Source organism: Chiloscyllium punctatum, chromosome 27 (genome assembly GCF_047496795.1).
Source record: "Chiloscyllium punctatum isolate Juve2018m chromosome 27, sChiPun1.3, whole genome shotgun sequence".
Taxonomy (NCBI): Eukaryota; Metazoa; Chordata; class Chondrichthyes; order Orectolobiformes; family Hemiscylliidae; genus Chiloscyllium; species Chiloscyllium punctatum.
Genome location: NC_092765.1, coordinates 2,624,155 through 2,645,200, shown reverse-complemented (window position 1 = coordinate 2,645,200; position 21,046 = coordinate 2,624,155). Strand labels below are relative to the sequence as shown.

The 21,046-nt window shown below is 41.6% G+C and overlaps 1 protein-coding gene across 3 annotated transcripts in view; it reads right to left on the bottom strand.

The window, feature by feature from the left end:
- Positions 1 to 10,530: 10,530 nt before the first annotated feature.
- Positions 10,531 to 21,046, bottom strand: part of LOC140453352 (myotubularin-related protein 9-like) — a 48,841-nt gene continuing 38,325 nt past the window's right edge. For 2 of the 3 annotated variants that reach the window (XM_072547911.1, XM_072547912.1), the window contains 3 exons: positions 20,487 to 20,707; positions 14,690 to 14,841; positions 10,531 to 12,593 (listed from right to left, as the gene is read on the bottom strand). In XM_072547911.1, coding sequence (XP_072404012.1) covers positions 12,457 to 12,593; positions 14,690 to 14,841; positions 20,487 to 20,707 — 510 coding nt within the window. In that variant the 3' untranslated portion in view covers positions 10,531 to 12,456. Of the gene's footprint in view, positions 12,681 to 14,689; positions 14,842 to 20,486; positions 20,708 to 21,046 lie in introns of all 3 variants that reach the window. The other variant, XM_072547913.1, reaches the window with a different exon arrangement.

Genomic DNA, 21,046 nt, shown 5'->3' with positions numbered 1-21,046 from the left:
GGGAGGAAAGGGTCGTGTGAGGGAGCTGTGGTTTAATAAGGAATTGGAATCCCTTGTTAAAGGGAAGAGGGCGGCCTATGTAAAGATGAGGCGTGAAGGTTCAATTGGGGCGATTGGGAGTTATAAGGTAGCCAGGAAGGATCTGAAGAAAGAGCTAAGAGCAGCAAGGAGGGGACATGAAACGTCCTTAGTTGGTAGGATTAGGGAAAACCCAAAGGCTTTCTATAGGTATGTCAGGAATAAAAGAATGACTAGGGTAGGAATAGGTCCAGTCAAGGATAGTAGTGAGAAGTTGCATGTGGAGGCTGAAGAGATTGGGGAGACACTGAATGAATACTTTTCGTCAGTATTCACTCAGGAACAGGACATTGTTGCTGATGTGAATATTGAGTCACAATTAATTAGAATGGATGGCTTTGAGGTATGTAGGGAAGAGGTGTTGGAAATTCTGGCAAGGGTGAAAATAGATAAGTCCCCTGGGCCTGATGACATTTATCCTAGGATTCTCTGGTAAGCAAGGGAGGAGATTGCAGAGCCATTGGCCTTGATTTTTATGTCCTCGTTGTCTACAGGAATAGTGGCAGAAGACTGGAGGATAGCAAATCTGGTTCCCTTGTTCAAGAAGGGGAGTAGGGATAACCCTATGAACTATAGGCCGGTGAGTCTCACTTCTGTTGTGGGCAAAGTCTTAGAGAGAATTGTAAGGGATAGGATTTATGAGCATCTGGATAGAAATAATATGATCAAGGATAGTCAGCATGGTTTTGTGAAGGGCAGGTCGTGCCTCACAAACCTTATTGAATTCTTTGAGAAGGTGACTAAGGAGGTGGACGAGGGTAAAGCAGTAGATGTGGTGTGTATGGATTTTAGTAAGGCATTTGATAAGGTTCCCCATGGTAGGCTACTGCAAAAAATACGGAGGTATGGCATTGAGGGTGAGTTGGAGGTTTTGATTAGGAATTGGCTGGCTGGAAGAAGGCAAAGGGTAGTAGTTGATGGTAAAGGTTCATCTTGGAGTGCAGTTACTAGCGGTGTTCCACAAGGATCTGTTTGGGACCATTGCTGTTTGTCATTTTTATAAATGACCTGGAGGAGGGGCTAGAAGATTGGGTGAGCAAGTTTGCAGATGAAACGAAAATCGGTGGAGTTGTTGACAGTGGGGAAGGATGTGGCAGGTTACAGCGGGATATAGATAAGCTGCAGAGCTGGGCAGAAAGGTGGCAAATGGAGTTCAATGTAGGTAAGTGTGAAGTGATTCACTTTGGTAAGAGTAACAAGAAGATGGGGTACTGGGCTAATGGTCGGATACTTGGTAGTGTGGATGAGCAGAGGGATCTTGGTGTCCATGTACACAGATCTCTGAAAGTTGCCACCCAGGTAAATAGTGCGGTGAAGAAGGCATATGGCGTACTGGCTTTTATTGGTAGAGGAATTGAGTTCCAGAGTCCTGAGGTCATGTTGCCGTTGTATAAGACTCTGGTGCGGCCGCATCTGGAGTATTGTGTGCAGTTTTAGTCGCCATACTATAAGAAGGATGTGGAGGCACTGGAACGGGTGCAGAGGAGGTTTACCAGGATGTTGCCTGGTATGGTAGGAAGATCATATGAGGAAAGGCTGAGGCACTTGGGGCTGTTTTCATTGGAGAAAAGAAGGTTTAGGAGCGACTTGATAGAGGTGTACAAGATGATTAGGGGTTTTGATAGGGTTGACCATGAGAACCTTTATCCACGTATGGAGTCAGCTATTACGAGGGGGCATAGCTTTAAATTAAGGGGTGGTAGGTATAGGACAGATGTTAGGGGGAGATTCTTTACTCAGCGAGTCGTGAGTTCATGGAATGCCCTGCCAGTAGCAGTGGTGGACTCTCCCTCTTTATGGAGAAAGTGAGGACTGCAGATGCTGGAGAACAGAGCTGAAAATGTGTTGCTGGAAAAGCGCAGCAGGTCGGGCAACATCCAAGGAACAGGAGAATCGACGTTTCGGGCATAAGCCCTTCTTCAGGAAGGGCCCTCCTGAAGAAGGGCTTATGCCCGAAACGCCGATTCTCCTGTACCTTGGATGCTGCCTGCCCTGCTGCGCTTTTCCAGCAACACAGTTTCAGCCCTCCCTCTTTATGGGCATTTAAACGGGCATTGGATAGGCATATGGAGGATAGTGGGCTAGTGTAGGTTAGGTGGGCTTGGATCGGCGCAACATCGAGGGCCAAAGGGCCTGTACTGCGCTGTATTTTTCTATGTTCTATGTTCTATCCTTAGACAGTACCTCCAAACCCATAACTAAGTTCATCAAGAAGGATATCAGAATATCTCAGTGTTTCTCTGTGGATTATAATAAAAATCAATTTATTTCCTGCCATAATCAAAACATAGGTCTAATGGAAAGTTATCACATTCTCTGATCTGACCTTTAAAATTATCAAAACTGATACCCGTTCTTAAGAATGAAAATATGTTTAAAGCAGTGAAAAAAATGCTTTTGTGAAAATCATAGTGAAACAAAACAAAACAACTCCTTCAAATTCCATTCAAATCCAATGTTATTTAATTTTAAGCCTGATTTTTATAAAGTTGATTTGCATTTTGACATTTGGCTGATTGGATTAATGAGTTTTGGTTGATTTTACCTGAATATTGGGCAGGATTGTTGCACTTCAGTCAGTTTGTTTGGGAAGTCTATAAATGCCTCTCAGTAGTTTATTACAAATATAAGCTCAGATCAGAGCTTCTACTTCTGAAACTTACCATTTAAACTATCAGTTGTAAGTCATAAGTGATTAAAAAGTTGCCATGTAAATATTCTCATAATTTTCATCCTGTTCATCTAAAACTATATCCAAAGGAAATGTTATTTAACAGTTGTAAACATTATAGGTCAGATTGAATTAGCCCCAGCTTGTAAAACTCCTGCAGGAAGATTCACATTCCACAACTGTAGATGCAAAGCTGAGCTAGGGATAACAAAAACTCAATCATTAAAAGGAAAACTCCACAACACAGAGAGAGAGACAGACACAGACACACTCATACAGAGACACATATAGACACAGACAGAGACAGACAGACAGAGATATACACGTAGACACACAGACACAGCTAGAGGTAGATGCACAAAGACACATATATACTCATACACACAGATACAGACACATATAGACACACAAATGGACACAAACAGAAATACATGCACATTCATACACACAGACACACACTCAGACATACACACAGACACAGCCAGAGACAGATAAAAACAAACAGACAGACACACACACACGATATAAACAATCTACTAGACACAGAAAGAAATTGGATTTGCAGGAATGATTATTGAATTGAATTGAATTTGAATTGAATTTATTGTCCCGTGTACCGAGGCACAGTGAAAAGCTTTGTCTTGCAAGCAATACAGGCAGATCACATCAGAGGTTCTTGTTTTGGTTATTCCTTTCAAATATTTTAAAAGTATCACAATATAGAAGCTCTCCCAGTCTTTGTTTCAACTCACCAAGCAAAGTCCCCTTCTGCAATATCTGCAGCTATGACCTCCTATCACCCGCTGTGTAATTGAGGTGGGTTACGTGGAAATCCTCAGAGAGCAGAACCCTGACTGGGACAGCTCAGCCTGGTGACTGTCCTTATGGACGGAGGGATATCTGACCGAGTGGAAGCTGAGATCTGCTCCTCCTTTCTGTTTATCTATTTCTCAGACAAACTCTTTGCGTCCCAGACTGTACCTAATGTGTGCACCAGGAGGTGATACATTTTAGCTCTGTTGAATCTCAGTTATTACACAGAAATACTATCAATTTTCACTGATGGTCTTAATAAAGGCTGGACCTTTCCGAATTAGAAGTGTACTCACCGGGGAAATATTTTGAGTAATGTGGAGTTCCCGTGATAACTGTGAGTAGGTTCCATGTTTCTACCTGATAATACATCCTCCGGGGACCGTGCGAAGAATACAGAGAGCAGTTTCTCTCAGAGTAAGGTCAATGTCCAGCCCAATGTCATGATGTAGTTCCCCACTACCTGAAACAGGGTGAGTGAAACAGAAACTCCCAAGGCGCAACCTTCCACAGTTACCTCCTGCTTTCTTGATAAATTGTGATGAATGAAAAAACATGCACAGGTCCTGGACTCGTCAATAATTTCTCTTCGGATCTGAACAAAGGTTCCTGTACAAACCTACACATCCATCCCAACTGAGAAGAATCCCATAGTATTCTGGAAAGGATTTTATAATTTTGTACATTCAATACCCATTCATACTCTGAGGGCTGTTGTGGGGCAATGCTAATGTCCTGCCTCTGAGTCAGGAGGCCCACCAAAATTGGAGGTGTAGTGGACAGCGAAGAAGGTTATCTCAGATTACAATGGGATTTTGCTCAGATGGGCCAATGGGCTGAGGAGTGGCAGATGGAGTTTAATTTGGATGAATGTGAGGTGCTGCATTTTGGGAAAGCAAATCTTAGGAGGACTTATACACTTAATGGTAAGGTCCTCAGGAGTGTTGCTGAACAAAGAGACCTTGGAGTGCAGGTCCATAGCTCCTTGAAAGTGGAGTCGCAGGTAGATAGGATAGTGAAGAAGGCGTTTGGTATGCTTTCCTTTATTGGTCAGAGTATTGAGTACAGGAGTTGGGAGGTCATGTTGCGGCTGTACAGGACATTAGTTAGGTCACTGTTGGAATATTGCATGCAATTCTGATCTCCTTCCTATTGGAAAGATGTTGTGAAACTTGAAAGGGTTCAGAAAAGATTTATAAGGATGTTTCCAGGGTTGGAAGACTTGAGCTTACAGGAGAGGCTGAACAGGCTGGGGCTGTTTTCCCTGGAGCGTCGGAGGCTGAGGGGTGACCTTATAGAGGTTTACAAAATTGTGAGGGGCATGGATAGGATAAATAGACAAAGTCTTTTCCTTGGGGTCGGGAAGTCCAGAACTAGAGGGCATAGGTTTAGGGTGAGAGGAGAAAAATATAAAAGAGACCTAAGGGGCAATTCTTTTCACTCAGAGGGTGGTACGTGTATGGAATGATCTGCCAGAGGAAGTGGTAGAGGCTGGTGCAATTGCAGCATTTAAGAGGCATCTGAATAGGTATATGAATAGGAAGGGTTTAGAAGGATATAAGCCAAGTGCTGGCAGGTGGGACTAGATTGGGTTGGGATATCTGGTCAGCATGGATGGGTTGGACCGAAGAGGTCTGTTTCCATGCTGTACATCTCTATGACTCTAAGTCCCACATGTTACCGAGGTATATACCATCATCTCTGAACAGTGTGATGAGAAAATATCCACTCATTCAGCCTCTAAATGTTGTTAGGGAATAGAGTCATTGAGATGTACAGTATAGAAATGGACCCTTTGATCCAAATCATCCATACCAACCAGATATCCAAAATTAATCGAGTCTCATTTGGCCCAAATCCCCCTAAACTCTTCCTATTCATATATCCATCCAGATGCCAATTAAATATTGTAATTGGACCTGCCTCCACCACTTCCTCTGGCAGCTCATTCCATATATACCCCACTTTGTGTATGAAAACGTTGCCCCTTAGGTCACTTTTAAATCTTTTCTCTCTCACCTTAAACCTATGCCCTCTAGTTTTGGACTTCTCTACCCTGGAGAAAAGACCTTGTCTATTTACCCCATCTATGCCCCCTCATGATTTCATCAACCTCTATAAAGAAACCCCTCAGCCTCCAACGCTCCAGGGAAAACAGCCCCAGCCTGTTCAGCCTCTCCCTGTAGCTCAAATCCTCCAACCCTGGCAACATCCTTGTAAATCTTTTCTGAACCCTTTCAAGTTTCACAATATCCTTCCTGGTTGAACACGGTTGGTCACATGAAACTAAATAACTTTCTGACTTGGTGATTCATTCATAGGATCACTGGCTAGGGCAGCATTTATTGCCCATCCCCAATTGTGCAGAGGGCAGTTAAGAGCCAGCCACACTGCTGTGGGTCTGGAGTCGCATATAGGCCACACCAGGTAAGGGTGGCAGTTTCCTTCCCTCAAAGACATTAGTGAATCAGATGGGTGTTTCCGACAATTGGCAATGGATTCATGGTCATCATGAGACTTTTAATTCTAGATATTTATTGAATTCAAATTCCATCATCTGCCATGAGGGGGCATTAGCCTGATTCTCTGGATTACTAGTCCGGTGACAATATCACCACCTCCCCCTTGAACATCTCCTTGCTCATCATGAACCTTCTGAATCAGGTATTGACAAAGAGCTCTCGATTATACAGTGGTGGGCAGCAGCTCTTCAATTCAGAGGTTTCAAATCAATGGAGAGAGATGAAAAGGATGTCGAAATTGATGTTTTTATAATGAGGAATACACCTTTACTCTGGCTGCTCACAGCACTGTGCCTGGGGTTTTCATGATTAACACTGCTTGATGATTGAGCATTCCCAGAATTAATTGCATGAGAGGGAAGGAGGTTTAAGGGAGTTTGCTTTAATTGGATTTCGCTAGAATTGCTGCCTGGAATAACCAGAGGTTGAGACAGATTCTTGTTTTAATTGGGTCACACAAATTCACTTCGTTCCGGTTAGAAATCTAATTGTTCAGTCTCCCCGCTGAGTGTAATATTCTGCAGAAATGAGGTGGTGATTTAATAAAAATGCTGCTGGCTACACCAATCTTAATGTACCAATGTGTGTCAATGGCTCAGACCTGAGTGTCGTTCCCAGCACAGAGAAACTCCCCCAGAAACTGAATAAAGTCACTCCATGAGATTGCATATGAATGTAGTCAGACAGTGACTATAATTAGCAATGTCAACCTTTAACCTGAAGTAAAACTTTCACTTTGAGTACAAATCAATCCGTCTTTATGACAAACATGATCATCTCGTTCATTTAACTAAATTCGTTTTTTCCCCAATCGTTCCTGCTTATCTATTGCCTCCCAGCAATCATGTCACATTCCTGTTTCTGTGGTGATAGGAAGTGTGCTAAAAATGAGATGCCCCAAATATCAAAAATGTAGCTACCTCCCAAAATCTTCAGGCTGTACGAGCTGCAGATAACATGCAATCGCTAGATCTTAACTAGACCTCACCTGGATCATCAATCCAGATTGTAGCTAGACCTTGTGCATACACAGGCCTCACTGCCATGACTCTTTTCATTCACAAACTTCCCAGCCGCTGTGATTCAGAGTGTCAGGAACTGGTGGTGTCAATGGTCAGCTGTAACTGGGGGATGTGACACTATCGGCTATGTGAGCTTGAGTTATTTTGAAGTCCCACCTGCTCCAGCAGGTGTGTCATAGCATCCCTCAACAGGTTCATTCAAAAATATATTTTGCCAAAAATTGATTGCCTTTTGTGAGGCAGAAACTCCTGAACCCCTGTCCCACCCAGAAGCTCAAGTGTAAAATCCAAATGGATAATCTCATTGGTTTAGCAAACGCAACCAGACTATTAGTCTGTGGAATTCTCTTCCCCTGGGATAATGGAGGTATGTCATTGAATTTATTCAAGGCAGAATTGGATAGAGTCTTGATAAACAAGGGTGTCAAGGGGAATGGGAAGGATGGGGAAGTGAGGTTTGGGGGTGAGTGATGGGGATGTGAAGGAAGGGACAGGAAAGGGAAGTTGATAGCCACAGGGAGATCAGCCATGGTTTTCTGACATAGTAGAATATGGTCAAAGGGCCAAAGGGTCTACGGTGTCTCTTATGTCCAATGTCCTTGTGAAACAGAATGAGGACTGGCCAAGGACCTTGAGCTACTGCCCTACACTCCCCATTGAGACTCAATATGGACAAGAAGCAGATACCTTGTGCTGTTGATAAAGGGGAACCAGAGGATGTATTTTACTTAGATTTCCAGAAGGCTTTTAGAATTACAGAATCCTTACAATGTGGGAACAGGGCCTTCAGCCCAACAAGTCTCCACCAATCCTCAGAAGAATATCCCACCTAAACCCATTTCCATACCCTATTACTCTACACTTACCCCTAACTAATGCATCTAATCCACACACCCCTGAATACTATGGGAAATTAAGCATGGCCAATTCACCTGACCTGTACATCTTTGGATTGTGGGAGGAAACTGGAGCACCTGGAGGAAACCCACGCAGACACGGGGAAAATGTGCAAATTCCACACCGATAGTTGCCCAAGGCTGGAATCAAACCCAGGTCACTGGAGCTGTGATGCAGCAGTGATAACCGTGGAGCCACAGGCACCTTTGATAAGGTGCCACATCAAAAGTTACTGTGGGGGCAATGCATTGGCATGGGTAGAGGACTGGCTGGCTAACAGGAAACACAGCATAGGAATGAATGGGTCTTCTTCAGGTTAGTGCGATGTCACGGATGATGTTCCACAGGGGTCAGTGTTTGGGCCTTGACTCTTTACAATTTCTACAAATGATTTGGATGAAAGGGCCAAGAGATGCAATAACTGCATTTGCCAATGTGACAAGGATAGGTCAGAAAGTGAGCTGTGAAGAAGACATAAGGAACTAAAAAGGGATTTTGAAAGGCTAAGTGCATGGGCAAAGGTATGGAACATGGAGTACAATGTGGGAAAGAGTGAAATAGTTTATCTTGGCAGAAAGAATAAAAAAAAATCACATTATCTAAATAGTGAGAGTTTGCAGAACTCTGAGATAAAGAGGGATCTGGTTGTCTGAGTGCATAAATCACAAAAGGTTAATCTGCAAAATCAGGAAAGCTCATAGAATGTTATGTTTACTGTGAAGGAAATGGAACATAAGAGCGGGGAGGTAACACTTCAGTTATAGAGGGTATTATTGAGGCTGCATCTGGGATACTGTTTTCAATACCAGTCAATGCACTTACAGGTGGGATGTTAATGTGTTAGAAGCAGCTCAGAGAAGGTTTGCTAGACTAATCCCTGGAATGAGTGGATTGCCTTATGAGGAAAGGCTAAACAGGCCAGGACTGTATCCTGTGGAGTTTGGAAGAGGCAGAGGTAACATAATTGAAACTTATGAACCGAGTTGACTGGGTGGATGTGGAAAGGATGTTTTGTGGGAGACTCTAGAATCAGGGGTCACAGTTTAAAAATAAGGAGGGACCCATTTAAAATAGAGATGAGGAAACATTTTATCCTCCCAGAGAGTTGAAAGCCTTTGGAATTCCCTACATCAAAAGGCAGTGGGTGCAGTATCTCTAAATATTTTTAAGGCAGACATAGATCGATTCTCAATGACCAAGGGGGTGAAAGATTCTTGGGGATATACAGGAATGCAGAGTTGAGGTTAAAATCAGATCAACCATGAACTTATTGAATGGGAGAGCAGGCTTCAAGGGCTGAGTGGCCTCCTCTTGAATAAACGGGAACAGCCATGACTGCGAATGTGAAACACAAACAGAAATTGCTGGAAAACTTAGCAGATCTGGCAACATCTATGGAGAGAATTCAGAGTTAATGTTTCGGATCAAGTGACCCTTTAGGGGTTCAGATTTCCAGCATCCACAGTTCTTTTGACTTTTTAAATGCTGTATTGTGACTTTGTGCATAGTTTTGTACAATGTGACTATATGTAAATATAAACGATTAGGTGGAATATGTGCATTTGTGAATGTGCATTCCCTGGGCATTTGTGAATGTGTGGAATTCTTTACTGCAGAGGGCTGTAGAGGCTGGGTCGTTGATGTGGCACAGTGATAGTGTCCCTGGCCCTAACCCACTCTGCTGCAAAATGTCTGTGCAATTCATCGATCCTCTTTATTCTCCCTTATTAATCCCTTAACTTACTTTCTATAAGACCAATGCTCATTTAGTTAACTTCTCTTTTTTCAATATCGATAGAAATTCTTACAGTTCCTTTTTTATATTTCGGGGGCTAATCGAATGTACTAAATTTCTTAACTGAATAACTATACCCAGACTTCAGCATTGATTACTTTCCCAGATACCCTTCCATCTCCTCAAAATAATGAATGCCTTTGGAGTTTAATTATTTCAGTGAATATACAAAGTCTCTCAGAAGGTTTACACATGGGATTTCCTGAGGAACTGAGTAGGTGTGTGTGGAATAGGGAGGTGGGGCATTTGGAACTTTCCCCAATTGGATTCTCCCCCTTTCCTCCTCCAAACTTCCCTCTCTCTCTGTCACACACACAGACCTCTATGTGTGTACACAATGAGGTGACTCCGACTTTTCTCAAATTTATCCTGAACTGTTCCTCATTTCATTTCTATTATATATAGTGAACAAATTGGAAATCAATAAATTGTTTGAAGTGACATTGAAAAGGATTTAAATGTATTTAACTGTTTGATACAGTTAGCTCAGTTCACTGGATGGCTGCATTTCGATGGAGAGCGATGCCAATGGCGTGTGTTTAATTCCTGCACTGGCTGACGACACCATGAAAGATTCTCCTTCTCAATCTCGTGACTCACCTGAGGCATGGTGACCTTCAGGTTAAAGCACCATCGGACATCTCTCTCTCTCTCTAACAAGAGAGCAGGATTATAGTCGGTCTTTAACTTTACTGCCAAAGGTAAAATATCAAATGCAATATTACAAATGAGGATTGTACCAATAACTTTTATTTAAATTTTGATTTTGTACAAATATAAATGTTTTGAAACTTTATTAATGTGTAGAATTAACAATTCCATGTTAATCTGATAAATGAAATAAAACTCTCTTCAGCTCATGAACACAAAATTTCTTCGTCACTTTGCAAAACACAGATCTTGCTTTTGGAGAAGTGACATTCAGTAATGTAATGATTATTCTGTATATAAGGGAGAACGTATTCAGTGTAATGTTATTAATTATTCTGTGAAACAAACTACATTTATTACCATTCCACTCCCTGAAATATATTAACAACATATACAGCCCTCTCCACTTTCTTAGTTCAGTGTCTTCTCAGAGTGTGAGGTTTTAGTTTGAATTGGGTGGGTGAGGTTTAGGCACATGTCCATTGAACCAGCCACACCAAATATTATTGCAGTACTTCTTTACCAACACTGGATGGCATAGCACTGCTTGTCTACATTCTGAAACCCTTTAATGACCTTCAATTAAAATGCAACATTTAGTAAAATACAATGACATTGTTATTTACTGAGACAGTAAACCTGGAGTAAGACTCATATCTTTTCTCTTGCTTAAAAAAATAAGGTATGGAGAGCTGAAAGTCCCAAGTACCTACAATATACATTTCTACTCTTGACCATTGCACTTACTAGAGAGGGAAGTAGCTGTTCACATTATCTATGTAGCTGTGAATTTGAAATATTATCTTGTAATCTTAATGGAAGTCTCTTATTGAACTTCTCTACATAAACTGAAGCAATTTTGCTGATAATGCTATAAATACATGAGAAATTGCCAATTCATAGAACATAGAACAGTACAGTACAGTACAGGCCCTTCAGCCCACAATGTGCCAAGCATTTATCTTAATCTAAGATCAACACACCCCTCATTTTACTGCCGTCCATGTGCTTGTCCAGCAGTTTCTTAAATATCCCTAATGCCTCTGACTCTATTACCACCGCTGGAGGTGCATTCCACACACCCACCACTCTCTGTGTAAAGAACCTACTTCTGATATTTCCCCTAAACCTTCCTCCAATCACCTTAAACTTGTGACCCCTTGTGACAACCATTTCTGCCCTGGCTATCTTCTCTATCTATGCCTCTCATTACCTTGTACACCTCTCCTCTTTCTTCTCTCCAGTGTGAAAAGCCTGAGCTCACTCAAAATCTCCGCTGCATCTTCTGTAAAGCACCTACATCCTTCCTATAATGAGATGACTAGAACTGGACATAATGTTCCAAGTGTGGTCTAACCAGGGTTTTATATAACTGCAGTAAAAAAAAATCACAAAGCATTCAATAAAAATTCTGACGGTGAATAACTTCAGGACAAAAGTATTTCAAAAATATAACAAAATTGCTAAATAATGTAGCTAAAAATGCTATCCCTATACTTGAAAAACAGTATTCAGGAGAATGGTGTGAGCTGATCCAGCTTCAATGCTGGAGAGCCTCTCCAGTCAATTTGGCTGCTCTGAACTCTACCTTCATCTCGTACCTACATCAGAATCGAAACAAGTAACTGTATAAATATAACTAAAAAATCTGTAGCTAAGGAGAGAGTCATCTGTAATGAGAAAAATCTTATAATCTGCAATGAGTTCACAGCTGGTTTATCATCATTTTTCTTTTGGCAGCTCAAATAATAAAGTAACAAACAAAGTTTTAAAACTTTTATTCAGCTACTATTGTGTTAATCAAGATGGAAACTGCTTTCTCTCCTACTCTCCTTTCAACTCAGTTCCCTTCGCTGATCTCGGTGGATGAACAGTCTGAGTTATAGTTGTGTCTTTTCTACATCCCTCCAGCTAGTTGTGATTTTGAAAGGATGAGGCTGAAAAGTTCTGAAAGTCATTCAGATCGACAGTGGTCTCTGAATACCAAGTGCTGAAAGCTCTGACAGTTCAGTAGTCTTCCTTTGGAGCAGACAGTTGTGCACTTGTTGGATGTGGTTTTCTCCTGGAGGATTCCATTATGTGATGAATCTGCTCCCATGCCTCGTTCTGATGCTCTGGTGATCGATTCCATCTCAGGAACAACCCTGAAACAAAACGACAGGTCACTCAGGTGACTGTCAAACTGGACCAACTGTTACAGAGGTGGTTGGTTACCTGGCGTCAATTTGTACCTGAAAAACATACATTGCAGGATCAATCAAGAATTTAAAAAGTCAATTATATAGGATGATAACAGTGAAATTAATAATAGACAATTTTTTGAATGATACTATTGTGATAAACAGTCAATAAGACAATCCTCATCTGTAATTACTGGACAATTGTCATGTTTTTATCCTGTTTCATTAATGTAAAAAAACACATGCCAAAAAGTGCAAAACTTTCTGTATAGATTAGGTTATCTACAGAGTGGAAACAGGTCCTTCATCTCAACCAGTCCACACCGACCCTCCGAAGAGTAACCCGCCCAGACCCATTTCCCTCTGAATGATGCGCCTAACACTGTGGGCAATTTAACATGGCTAATTCACCTAACCTGCACAACTTTGGACTGTGGGAGGAAACCAGAGTACCCGGAGGAAACCCATGCAGACACAGGGAGAATGTGCAAACACCATCAGATAGCCACGCATGGCTGGAATCGAATCTGGGACCCTGGTGCTGTGAGGCAGCAGTGCTAACCACTGAGCCACCATACCACCTCATAGAAATGGGGTGTGGCCCAAGGAAGAACTAATTGGCTTTTGATGAAGACACAGGCCCTTTGGCTCACAATGTGCCAAGCATTTATTTTAATCTAAGATCAACCTAACTTACTCAACTCTCAATGTACTGCCATCCGTGTGCTTGTCCAGCAGTCGTTTTAATGTCCCTAATGTCTCTGACTGCTGATAGTGCATTCCACACACCCACCACTCTCTGTGTAAAGAACCTGCCTCTGACATCTCCCCTGAACCTTCCTCCAATTGTCTTAAAATTATGACCCCTTGTGTCAGCCATTTCTGCCCTGGGGAAAGGTCTCTGGAATGTTTTAAAAGGTTCTGGTAATATTGGGTTTACACAGAGTGGGTTGACATTTTAAAATGTTGTGGGTTATTATACTCAGAATGTTATGGTTTGTCTCAGCTGCTGGGGTGGAATTTACTGCAGCCATCCAAATATGAACAGAATTTTCAGAGCAGACTATTGGACATAGATTAGCTTGAAGCCTCCTCAGTGAGTGGAAGCTCTGAATAAAACAGTTCCTTCTTTCAGCTTTGTAGTTTCAGACAATCAATAAGGCAGCACAGAGCTGTGCAACTGTATTATCACTGCACTAAGGCAGCTTGCCAGAGGTAATGTGAGTGAGCTCTGCTCTTGTAATTAACAAAGGGACAGCATCCTGATGTATGGTCGCTGCTTACACATTCCCACGTGGATTATATTTGTCAACAGTGTCTATGTTTCTAGTCCTGGCCCAGTTGCTGTGCTGACTTTCCAGGCTTGTTACAGAACTACAACTCTCCTCCATTCTCTGAGAACTTCAGCTCCTCCCAGTAAAACCTTGTGAGTGTATTCTGCAACATTTCAACATTTGTATGACAAAGAATTGAGCGTTGGCAATCTCTATCCCCTCGTGGGGAGATGACAACATCCAACTCCTCTCAACATCTTCGAAACGGCATTTTTAAAGGAGAGACTGAAAGACAGAAAGAAATAAAGGGCAAGGGAGATGGTGAGATAAAGATAGGCAGTGAAGGAGAAATAGAAAAGGATATAAAGAACTTCTATTTGTAAAGAACATTTTACAACTTTTAGATGGCTCAAGGTCAATGAAATACTTTGGAGGTCGGTTATGGTTATTATGTAGGAAATTCAGCAGCCAATACGCCTATAGCAAATTCCCACAAAGAGTCACGTGATATGGACCAGTTGATCTGTTTTTGTCTAATGGCAGTAAGATACTAGCCACAATACTGGGGAGCAGTCCAATGTTCTTCTCCAAAATAGTCTCCTGCATTGTTTTCCCTGACCTGGAGAGGGAAAGCAGGCTCTGTTCAAAGCCTCATCCAAAATCTGGGTCAGATCACCTGCTGCCTGTTTGGTTTATTTTAGTGCCAGCTGATTGATGGGGTCAGGAGACCCGATACAAAGGGGAGCTAGCTTTCTGGTTAGCAGCTTTCACTAAAGCCCCATGTACCTTGCCAAAGCTGCAAACTCTGTGGAGCCACAGAAGGCCAGATGGCGAGGTTGTTTCTTTCGTACAGAGGATTCATGTATTGCTTTCGCTCACAAGGTCTGTTCATCCGACTCCAAATCGAAATGGTCTGTTCCTTCACATTCAAAGTAAACCTACAAATAATAAGGAAAATATTCCAAAGATAAGTGAAGTTTGAGTACTTTTGCTGCCACTATTTGATATTTTCTGCTGAGTGTTTCAATTTGATACAAGAGTTTTCTTACAATTTATTGAAACAAGTCAGAAGAACAAGGATGCAATAATTATAGTGGGGCTGATTAATCCCATGTACCCACTTCAGTCCAAATCTCGTGGTGATTAGCCTAAACCTTCTCTCCAAGGAAACCAAACCACCATTTATCATTGAGGGCCCAGTCATATCTACTCATTTATCTTTGCTCCTTACATGATAATGCGTTAAGTTTGATCATGGGTAGTATTAATTGCCACATTTTCAGACATTTCATCATCATGCTAGGTAACATCTTCAGTGAGCCTCTGGACGAAGCACTACATTGGACAACAGGCAGAAAACTAGCCAGCAGGATACATGAACATCAACTAGCCACAAAACAACATGACCCTCTCTCGCTGGTAACCTTACATACAGATGAAGAAGGACACCACTTCGACTGGGAAAACACATCCATCCTAGGACAAGCCAAACAGAGACACGCACGAGAATTCCTAGAGGCATGGCATTCCAACCAAATTTTAAAACATTTGGACAGGTACATGAATCGGAAAAGTTTAGAGGGATATGGACCAAATACAAGCAAATGGGACTGGTTTAGTTTGCTATAGGACTCTATGACTTTATGACTGTAAGTAACAACTGTTCTTGTGTGATCTTTCTGGAAGACAGGGAGGACTAAAGAAATTTGTATATGGATAGTGAGGCTCGGTGACAGGGGTGCTCTGAAACAGACTTTGAATCTTTAAGTATCTTTCTCACTTTTGACATGGAGCTAATGGAAGCAGCATCAGTCCTCTGCATCTTTGATTATTAACCTCGGGATTTGGGAAAAGTCATCTCTGGAAGGTCATTGGCGTATAGGACCCGATATTACTGACCTGATATCACCACGTGCTCCACCAGTTCCAAATGTTTGTAAAGCAATAATTATAGTGGGGCTGATTAATCCCACGTACCCACTTCAGTCCAAATTGTTGCCCGCTAATTTGCTGAAAGTGGTGAATAACTGATAAAGATCCATTGTGCAGGTGATTAGTTTTGGCAAAATCCAGCCCCTAGAATTCTCCTCATTTATCCAGATGAATATTGTCAGCAGTGAGAATTGAAGCACAATATTCAGAAAGAAGTGTATTAGGATTTGTGGAACAGGCATAATGAAATCTCCTCTGTGTAACATCCTTGCCAAAAACACACAAGGCAGAGCTACATTAAAGGCCTGATTGAAAGTGCAATGATCTCTTGATGATATAAACTCAGCTGCAACTCTCCACAAACCATGTTTTCAGAACTAAAACATTTTGAAATGTGCTGGATCTCTCAGGAGACAGCAACTTGCTTTGAAAATGTGACCATTTCCTCTTTCACTCTTAAAATGGTGAAGTCTAAATAATCTGCTCAGTCAAAGTGAAAGAATCAAAATCTGAGAGATACTGTGGGAGGTCATTTTTGCTGGTTTGTTTCTGAACAACTAGAGGAGAGATTTTCCACACAGAAATGTTAATAATGACTCCTTCCCCACCCCAGAAACCCAGCTCATTTCAAAAGCAAAAGACTTTCATTATATGCAATTATCCATAGCAAAGGATAGTGGAAGCTAAGAAATAACAAGTCTTATACATATATATATCAAGTTTTCTCTCATATGGTGTTGAAATAAACTCCATAAATCTTACTTTAGTTTGAAGTTAAAAGTTTTAGAACATAGAACAGCAAAACATGCGATGTTGTGCCCAACATGTTGCCAAATAAAACTAATCCCTCCTGCCTGCCCTTGGTCCATATCCCTCTATTTTCGTTTGTTTAGCAGACTCACACTAACCACTGAATTTAAAAATCCCTATACCATGGTTATTTGAGAATGCAGTTGGAGGAGGAACCGCCAATGCTTCACACAAGAGTCAGAATCTGAATCAAAAGCTTTTCTTTCTTTTTCCTCTCCGTTCCATTGAGATGTTTCCTTTAAAGCTAGTCTTCAAATTGTAGCTCTGGAACAAGGAAATTGCAACGTGATGTTGATTGCTTATGATTACAGCTTTTAAAAAAAAACCTGAGTATGTAAAAAAAAAGTCTGCATTCACCTGCTCAGTGGGACAAGTGATGTATAACAGCATATGAGCAAATTTTGAACAGTAGATGCACTTCTGTACGGAAGTTCCTGGGCCTGCACACTAAGTAAAATTGAAACCTTGTTGGTGTAATAGCTGTTTGATTGTATTAAGAACCAAAGGCAAATTCTGATCCATTTTATTAATGAAAACTATACCTACTCTCTCAGACTCTCACTCACTGGATTTTGCAAACACTCTGGTTGCAAAGTCTTAACTTCTGTTGAAATTGCTGTTTTTTGATGGTTGACCAGTGTACGTCAAAGCTAAGGAAGTAATTCGTTGCATATAATTACGATTTCACAAATCGGAGTTGGGTGTAAGTGGGATTGACTGAAATTGTGGCTTCGCCTTGAACCTAAAGAGGAAGTGGAATTGAAATACACAATAAAAAAGAGTCAGTGTCTGTTGGAGCTTCAGGTCACTGCTAATTCAACGATGGGACTGCATCAACAGCTCCACATTTGGTGGCTGGGACATGGTGATCTACCTCAGAGTTCACTGAGGTTCAGATTATTTAACTTGGGATGTTATCTAAATAATTCAGCATCATTTCCCACCCCAGCTGACAGGGAGGAGGGTCCTCCAAATTGATGCTAAAGAACCCTCTGTGGCACAAGGAGCCTATTCACACCACGATGCTCAGACCAGAGAGAGAGTTTCACAGAAAAGCTGGTGACTGGCAGAAAAGAGGGAAGACTTTGGGCAACAGCTAGGGGTTCATCGCAAAGATCAGGGGAGCAATCAGATTCCTCCTGGATTTCACAAACTGTCCACTAGAAAGTGGACTCCTGATTCTTGCCACAATGTGTTCCCATCAGAATTAGCTGCTGGTATCAATGTCATATGGATCTGAAAGACATCTCATTCAAAATGGGATAACCATATGTCACTGAGGTATGACTGTTCCAGTTGGTGGAGGAGTCTCATTCATCCTGGAATAAACTTAATGATGAAGTCTCACTGCTGTCTGGGGAAGAGAATGTCACAGACTAATCACCCCCTGAGAAAAATCAAATTCTAATCATCTCATTCTTGGGAGTTTTAAACAGTGTCTCCTTGTTCTATGCTCACTCACTTCTCAGCATCCATCCTGTCAAGGCCTCACAGGATCTTATTTGTTTCTATAAAAGCATCTCTCATTCTCCTACACTTGCCATCCTAATGGATTTCTCACCGAGCTAAGGAGGCCAGACCTGTACTCTATCCTCTGGAGGTCTCACCAAGGCCCTGTAGCAAACTGTCCCTGTTTTTATATTTAATAGCCTTTCAGTAAACATCAACACTTCATTTGTCTTTCAATCACTTGCTATATCTGTATACTAACTTCTTTTGATTCATGTACCAGGACACCATCTCTCTGCACCCCAGAGTTCTGCAATCTTTCTCCATTTTATATTCTACCAGTCAATTGGGGAAATTCACATTTTTCCACATTATATTTCACCTGTCAAAATGTATCCAACCACTAAGCCTATCCCCATCTCTTTATAAATTCTTCATGTCCTGTTGACAACTTAGTTTCTCACCGTTCCCTGTATCACCAGTCAATGTAAATATTATACATAATTAAAACATAAAGTGCTGGAGAAACTCAGCAGGTCCGGTAGCATCTGTGAAGAGAGAAACAGAGTTAATGTTTCATGTCTAATATGAGTCTTCTTCAGAACACAGATATCACATATTTGATCACTTTGTCCAATCATTTATAGTGAGTGTAGGTATTTGTGACTCCAGCACTGATTCCTGTCACACTCCATTAGTTACAGTTTGCTAACCTCAAAAGCAGTTATTTCTCTCTACTCTCTCATTACTGTTAGCTAACTAATTCTTTAGATACTGTCTCTGATGTAAGACTTGAACCCAAAACCTTTTGACTAATAGGCAAGATGTGTTACCCATCATGCTATGGCTAACACCTCGGCTTTGAATTCATCAGCTTCTAGGTTATGGGTCCAGAATGCTCCCGCTATCTTCAACTCCCACACCATGAGCTGTTATTTTGCAGTAACTTTTGATGTAACACCTTATCAAATACTGTTAAACACCTAAATGCATAATTTCTATAGGTTCCATCCTGACTCACAGAACTCTAACAAATTAGCTGAACATGATTTGTGTTTCACAAAAGCATGTTCAATCTGCTTGATTGTATTATGATTTCCTAAAGGATGTGGAGGTGCCAGTGTTGGACTGGGTGGACAAAGTTAAAAATCCACAACACCAGGTTAGAGTCCAACAGCTCCAAAAGCTTGTACTTCCAAATAAACGTGTTGGACTGTAACTTGGGGTTGTGTGATTTTCTAAATGTCCGACCATGACCTCCTTAATCATGGATTCTAGCATTTTCTATATAATAGACGTTAGGAAAATTGCCCTATGGTTTGCTGTTTTCTGATTCTTCCCTTTGATAGAGGGGTATGTTTGCAATGCTCCATTCTGCCAGGGCTTTCTCAACAAGTGTCAGGAATTTTGGAACATGACAACTGATGCATCTTATATCTTCCGTCTTCACCAAATTTTGAAATCTTAGAGATTTCATGCGTACAGGGAACTCTCACCACTGGGAAGCATGGGGCAGGTTGCCGGGAATTTCCCCATACATCAGGGATATAAGTAAGACATCAGGAAACAAGACGCAGAGAGGGGAACTGCTTTGCAGAACCTCTACATTCTGCTCGTGAATAGACTCTGAGATTCCAGATGCCTGCCACTTCAACACCCAACCCTGTCCCCAGGCCAAGATCTCTGTCTCAGGCTTGTTGCAGTGCTCTGGTGATGTTCAGTGTAAGCTGGAAGAACAGCACCTCATTTTCAGCCTGGGGATCCTGTAGCCTTCGAGACTCAATATCAAGTTCAATTATTTTAGGGCCTCCACCTTCTCCCAAGTCCTTACCCCCACCCCAACCACCAGACATTATCATGCCATGGGCTGCTGCAACAAACACCCCATTGTCAGCCACTAAGGGTTCCCATTAGCAGCTCCCCATTCTCCCAGACTAACCTCTACCCATTCCTTTGTCTATCCTCACCTCTCCTGCCCCCCAAACACTATTGCCAGCATATATACCAAGCTTTTCCTAGCTACCATCAGTTCTGGAGAAAGGTCACTGGACCTGAAATGCTAACTCTACTTTCTCTCCACAGATACTGCCAGACCTGCTGAGTTTCTCCAGCAATTTCTGTTTTACTTTTCAGACTTGCAGCATCCACAGTTTTTTGTTTTTCTCAGTGGATTATATTCAGCTATCTATTATTGGGTAATATTTATTTGATTCAATATTTTGATTCTCAAAATATTTAACATTTTAGAAACATTTTCTGAATTTGACCTATGGAAAGTAAGTCCTGAGAATATATTTATACAGACTGCTACTGTAAAGAACTCAGCGATGATTCACTGACAATGACCTTCACATTAGGTGGAGTTTGGTAAAATGATTTCCTCATACATTACCGTTCCTTTTCATTATTACACAGGAATGTCCCAAAGCAGGATGCATAGGCATGTTCGAACAATATAATCAGGAAGTGCTCATTAAACTGGAACGAGCAAGGGAACTGGCTGATCATCTGCCAGCAGCAATCCAGGAAGATGAGGAAGACGGGTGCTTCTTGTTTCGGCTTGGCATGTGAATACGCTGAACTGGCACAACGGTGTTGGAAAGGATGTCCTGCCTGAAGAAGAAGAAAATAAAAATGTGACTGAACTCTTCAGTCTGAGCAATGCCAACCATTCACCTTTGTTAAGGTGTCAGAAATGGAATAGACACAACCTCACAATCAATTGTGTTGATATTGTTTCTTGAGGTGCCTACTTCTTTCTGTGAGCCTCAATAATAAATGCGAGAGGCATTTCAACCATGAGAGGCCTCACAGGTAGGCCTTGTCCTGTTCCCCTTCAATGTGCGCAAACAAACAGAGCTTCCGGCAGGAATTGCTGGATAACAGTCCAGAGCTGAGATCCACGAATCACATAAAATCATAAACTCCTCCAGCAGGCAATCAGCCCATTCA